This window comes from Dendropsophus ebraccatus, chromosome 13 (assembly GCF_027789765.1).
Source record: "Dendropsophus ebraccatus isolate aDenEbr1 chromosome 13, aDenEbr1.pat, whole genome shotgun sequence".
Taxonomy (NCBI): Eukaryota; Metazoa; Chordata; class Amphibia; order Anura; family Hylidae; genus Dendropsophus; species Dendropsophus ebraccatus.
The window spans coordinates 8115376-8121890 of NC_091466.1; the positions used below are offsets into that span (position 1 = coordinate 8115376).

At 47.6% G+C, this 6515-nt stretch overlaps 1 protein-coding gene across 1 annotated transcript in view; it reads right to left on the minus strand.

Moving 5' to 3' along the window:
• The window catches only part of ITGA10 (integrin subunit alpha 10), a 52389-nt gene extending 46599 nt beyond the window's left edge, over nt 1–5790 (minus strand). The window contains exons 1-2 of the mRNA XM_069950080.1: nt 5325–5790; nt 4974–5240 (exon numbers count right to left, since the gene is read on the minus strand). Of these exons, the coding sequence (XP_069806181.1) occupies nt 4974–5240; nt 5325–5721 (664 nt within the window). The 5' untranslated portion in view covers nt 5722–5790. The remainder of the gene's footprint in view (nt 1–4973; nt 5241–5324) is intronic.
• Nucleotides 5791–6515: the final 725 nt, after the last annotated feature.

Consider the following 6515-nt stretch of genomic DNA (forward strand, 5'->3'; position numbering starts at 1 on the left):
CATTTGTGGTACTCGGACAGTTATGTTGATGTTGTTTTGTGTGATGCCAGCACTGTAGTAGTAGTAGTAGTAGTAGTAGTAGTAGTAGTAGAAAGAACACTTTACTGAAGAACGTTGCAAGTGAACAGTACACAGAATAAAGGTAGTGAAAACCTTGACGAACTTATTTGCTTGTAGAGAAGGAAGAGGAGAGGACTAGCCAGTGGAGCCCTGTCCAATGTAGATTCTGTGCTCGCAACTGAAGTGTAGATAAGAAGCAAGTGATAAGTGATACTCATACTCACATATAGACTAAGCGTGACCACCTTCTGCCCCCCAACTAGAACCTGTACTAGGTGGGTAGCACGAGCCCCAGTTGTCGGTTATCTGGGTGTAGCAGATTTCCAAGGATACACTGTTTTCTTGCACTGCGCAGTAGGATACATAGACCTTTACTTTTGGTAGCTTTGTCCAACTGGGGTCAACTCCTTTTGTATCCGGAAATCGCCCTGCACTTTTTAGAGCAGTTCCCTTAAGGTACCTTAGCACTGCATAACTGTAATGATTGTTTGTATAAAGAATAAGGTCTTTTGCTGCATCTGTCTCTGGTCCCTGTCAGGGGTCCTGGCCAAAGCCAGGCCCTGGCTTAAATTCCACAGGAACTGTTTTGTAGTGTGTCCACTTTCACTCTCACTAGACCAAGACTTCCTCCACCAGGTAAACTCCTCCTACAGGGGCCAATCTAAACCCTTCTGTGAGTGGTGGGGCTCAGTGTGGGTGAGGGAGAGAGGAAGAAAAGGATAGGTCAGAAGGAAAGAGCACCTGTAACTGGTTAGCAGACACCACATGACATAAAACAATTAACCCTTCAGCTCTACAGCCATGCATAGTAGACATACAAAACAGTAGTGACACCTAGTGGGGAAAACAATGCACTCCATCTCCCACTTTAACCTGAGAACAGGTGTATAGGAGAAAACACCAGTGGTGGAAGACCACACATTATAATTCAGCCAGTATCACTTGATTTTGTAGCTCCCTTTCATTTAAAGATTCCTGGAATCCTTTCCTCCAGTTGGGTAATGTTATCTCATGGTGACCCCTGGAAATTACATGTGTTTCTGTGCTCACAGTGGGGTCACCATCTCAGACAGAACTTCTTATGTCACATAGCTGCATGGACTGTTCCACACAGGGCCAGCGTCAGCACCCGGTATACTCGGGCAAGTGCCGGGGCCCACGGCTGCCCAAGGGGCCCCCGACACTTGCCCGAGCAGTGAGCCAGACGCCCGCCGCATCACCGACGCCCGGACATCCGGGGGAGGGCTGGAGGAGCTGGGGAAGGACCTTCCGTGTTTGCTGCACTGGGGAAGGACCTGTGGTGACGTCATAAGGGGGCGGGGCTGAGAACGGGAGAGGATGCAGGTGGATGAAGGACCTGTGATCATTGCCATGTGACATGAGGGGGCGGGGCTCACTTATACCTTCCCTCTGTATGCTGTGAGTTTTATTCCTCCTCTTATATCTCCTTTTGTAATGTCCTCTGATCTCCCATAACAGGCTGTCCATGCTGGGAGTTGTAGTCCTCCTCTTAAAGGGAACCTGTCACCCCCCGTGCCGGGGTGACAGGCTCCCGACCCCCCGTTAGAGACCCCTATACTTACCTCATCCCGCCGGGTCCCGCTTCTGGATTCGGTCGGGTCCCGGAGATCTCAGCCGCTGCAGCCCGGCGCGCGCGCTGACAGATGAGTCCAACGCTCATAGAGAATGACGGAGCGCTGGACTCTCCTGTCATTCTCTATGGGTGTTGGACTCATCTGTCAGCGCGCGCGCCGGGCTGCAGCGGCTGAGATCTCCGGGACCCGACCGAATCCAGAAGCGGGACCCGGCGGGATGAGGTAAGTATAGGGGTCTCTAACGGGGGGTCGGGAACCTGTCACCCCGGTACGGGGGGTGACAGGTTCCCTTTAAATCTCCTCCTGTGATGTTCTCTGATCTCCCATAACAGGTTGTCCATGCTGGGAGTTGTAGTCCTCCTCTTAAATCTCCTCCTGTGATGTCCTCTGATCTCCCATAACAGGTTGTCCATGCTGGGAGTTGTAGTACTCCTCTTAAATCTCCTCCTGTGATGTCCTCTGATCTCCCATAACAGGCTGGACATGCTGGGAGTTGTAGTACTCCTCTTAAATTTCCTCCTGTGATGTCCTCTGATCTCCCATAATAACAGGCTGGACATGCTGGGAGTTGTAGTCCTATTATATCTCCTCCTGTAATCTCCTCTGATCTCCCATAATAACGGGCTGGACACGCTGGGAGTTGTAGTTCCCCCTGGTATACCTCATGTAATGTCTCCTGATTGTAACTCCATTCTAGCCTACTCTATGGTGAAGAAGCCAGAATACAGACTCCAGGGGGACGACCTCCTTCTAGCACCTCCATTCTAGTCCATTCTAGCATGGATCCGATCTCACCAACAGGCGCAGAGCGATGGCTGGTGGATCCACAAGGCGCACACAAGGGAGAGGAGGACCCGTCCCCCGCCCGGATTAGTGAGTATGATTTTATTTTTTTATTTTCTTGTGCTGAGGGAGAGCAGGGACATTACTATGGGGGCAGGGGACATTACTATGGGGGCATGGGACATTACTATGGGGCTGAGCAGGGGACATTACTATGGGGCTGAGCAGGGGACATTACTATGGGGCTGAGCAGGGGACATTACTATGGGGGCATGGGACATTACTATGGGGCTGAGCAGGGGACATTACTATGGGGACAGAGCAGGGGGCATTACTATGGGGGCATGGGACATTACTATGGGGCTGAGCAGGGGACATTACTATGGGGACAGAACACGGGGCATTACTATGGGGGCATGGGACATTACTATGGGGCTGAGCAGGGGATATTACTATGGGGGCAGAGGGCATTATTACTATATGGGGGGCACAGCATGGGGACATTATTACTATATGGGGGGCACAGCACGGGACCTTCAAACCTCCTTACTTTACTGCACATGACACCCAACAGTGGAGTTACTACTGTATGGGAGTCTATGGGTGGGAAAAAGGGAAGGAAGTGGCTGGAAATGTGCGGAGCCTAAGAGTCCTGAAGAGATGAATTGTAGCTGGAAGAAATCATCATGGTGGTCTGGGCCAGATGGAGAGGAAACGGAGAGCGATCGCCTCAGATCAAAGAAGACGTCACCTGTGAGTTACTGGATTAAGTTTTTTTCGGTATTTTGTCAAACTTTATTTGGTAGGTGTGCCCCGAGGTGTGCTATACAAAGGGGCCCGCTGAGGCTCTCTCGCCCAAGGGCCCACAAAAACCTGGAGCCGGCCCTGGTTCCACATAAATTCTCCACGGGGGGAGAATACCTCCCTTTAGAGTTACTGATGATGAATATATGGCTCTTGTCACACAGTTGTCATGGATTTGATGACGGTTCAGCCACCATGACTGTATACTTACAGTGTCCCCACTTATTTAGAACTATATAGAGATGAGAATTATTACACTGTTCTCCCAGCAGGCAGAGATGGTACCTGCTCTTGCTGCCCATGTGATGTTGTGCTGATGCATCATGGGATTCATAGCAAATATGAAAGGGAGAGGATGCAATGAGAAATCTGAAAGTCAAGTAGGGGGCTGATCAGAGGTCACATGACCTGGATCCTGTAATGAAATGTATGGATGTAGCTGAGCTGGGATGAAACAGATGACACTGCAGGAATAGTGAATGTGCATTATATGGGCAACAAAGAGGGATATTTGAGCTGATCACATGACCATTAGGTGAAGCGGTATACAATGATGGCTTTTATTTAATGATTACAGAGACAGAGATACTGTACAATAGACTTTATATAATGAATTGGGGAGGGATTACTCAATGTCCTTAGTCTGGGCCTATATGTTTGAGCAGTATTATTTTTTTTTTTATGTTGTGTATGTTGTTTTTGTGCTCTTTTTGCATTAGGTGCACACTATTTGGGATTTGGAGCTCTGGATGTGTAAGTGTGAAAGCCAACAATCCAGGAGACGTCAGTCCGTCGCTCGCTGTCCTCGTAGGTGATAGAAGATCATCCCTGCGGCAGCCATTACTACACACACAGACAGCGTCATCCGCATTATATTCTGCCGCGTGTAATCTGGAGAACCTGGGGAACGGGCTAAGAGAACATGAAGACAGGAAAGAACTGTAAGCATAGTCATCTATAATCTTTAAGGAATATTACTTAGGCTGGGTTCACACTGCGTTTTGGTAGCCCGTTTTATTCATCTGTTTTATGCATAAAACGAATGGGGGAAAAAAAAAAAAACAACTGCAAAAACAACACAGTGTGAACCCGGCCTTAAAAGGTAATTCCATTATACGCCCTTATTGTTAGAATTCTGCTACTATATTAGTTTCATTCATCACATCGCACGTGTATGAGCCCCGCTGCACTAGCCATTCTCTATTGGAGCTGAGGAGCATGGTGTTCAGCAGATTCCGGCTGATTCCATAGAGAAGGAATGGGGCAGTGGTCCCATACACGACCTACTACTCCATTCTAACAGAACCCTAGGAGCATAGGCGTATTATACGCCATGGAGAGGCCATAGTGTACATACAGTGTAGGGTCTGCCTCGATATGAGTCCACCTTATCGTGGTGAGGCAGTTTACGCTGTTTGCAAATAGTAACCAAGAGACTCAAGGGGGGGCTGCTTTTAATTATTTTCATGTCTGTGGTGGGTCTGTATCTTGCTGTTGCGGTGAGCTGTTGCATTTTTCTGTGTTTTTGTGTGTTTGCAATTTCAGCCATGGCAACATGCTCCTGCCTAGTGTGAACAGTGTTCTAGGAGAGCTGACCAAATTTTTTTTTCCTTTTTTTTCTGCTATATGGTGTACTGGTGGTCCTGCTTCTGCTATGCAGATACAGTGAATGGTAGGTGTATAGAGCTGCCCTTGATCCAGCATCTGTAGATGGAAGGAATATTCACTTACCCAACACAGAGATGTAGGTTTCTGCAGAGTGACTATGATGTGTATGATCACTATGATGTAGAAGCAGTTGAGTACATCTGTAGATCCCGGACGAGCCCCCATCTACTTTATCTAGATGGAACTCCGAGTCACTGACTGAGAACTTTATCTCTTTATCTTCCTTGTAAAATGTTGTGTTTTTTCCTTCATATCCATATGCACTGTGACACCTCAGAGTCAGGGGGTCTCCTTCATAGATAAATGGGGGTCTCTGCAGGATGAGGTAATCTGCAATAATAACAATGAATATATGGTAATGCATCATCTCTATATACAATGTTTGGAGATTACCAGGATGATCTCACTGCTGACCTAGAGTTGCATTCAGTGTGACGGGAGGACTGAGGTCACTAGTGCTGGTCCCACACTGGTAGGCACCTACATCTTCTTCCTCCACATAGTCAATCCTGAAGCTCTGACGACCATTATCTCTTAGTAGTTTTCCATCTTTATACCAGCGATATCTCTGCTTCTCCGGGGCAGCAGATCCCACATCACAGGTTATGGTCACTGGGTCCTGGTATAATATTTTACTCCAGTTTGGTGTGAAGGTCACCACAGGCCTGACTGCCACTCCTACAAAAAAAAGAAGATCCGCCATCCACTGTACAGGGAGAAGACAAGTAGGATGTAGTAAGTGGATCCACCAATCTTGGTCAGGTCTAGGATGATAGTGTACAATGCTATACACTCCTGTTATATATCTCATCTATGAAGCAGGATTACTGTGCTCTATAGGAATACACCAAGGGGCAGATTTATCAAACTTGGTGTAAAGTGAAACTGTCTCAGTTGCCCCTAGCAACCAATCAGATTCCATCTTTTATTTTCTAAAGAGTCTGTGAGGAATGAAAGGTGGAATCTGATTGGTTGCTAGGGGCAACTGAGCCAGTTTCACTTTACACCATGTTTGATAAATCTCCCCCAAATCTCCATGTTTGTTTAGTCCTCTCAGACTTATTGACTCCATGGATCTATCCAATAAACTTCTCGGTGATCTACACTTAATCTGTTCACTTAACCCCTCGATTTCCTCCAACACTGTCCATCTCAGATCACATACATTATATTACGCTTCAAAAAATGTCTTTCGTGTCCCCATCGATTAGAATCATGGCGGGTTTTATAGTATTAGTAGGACACAGACCATTACTTCATGTGCAGTTATGCATGGTATACCATGGATCTATGCACCACCAATGTAATGGTGCTGGGTACTCACTGTGCCTGAAGAAGGGGTCAGAGTCACTTCTGACATGGACACCTCTCTCTTCCTGCTCTGTGTCTATGTCCGTGAGACATCCCTATAGACTACCTGCTGATATGTCCCTATAGCGCAGGAGGAGGTGAGAATGGTGCTATGTCACTTACCTTCCTCCTCAGTGCTCTGATGCAGTTAGTCTTTTACTCCTCAGTCTGGTAAGACCGTTAGGAGCTCTGGGCCCACGTCCAGCTGACTCCATTGATTATCATTAGAAAGGGGCGGGGCGGCCAGGGTCAGAT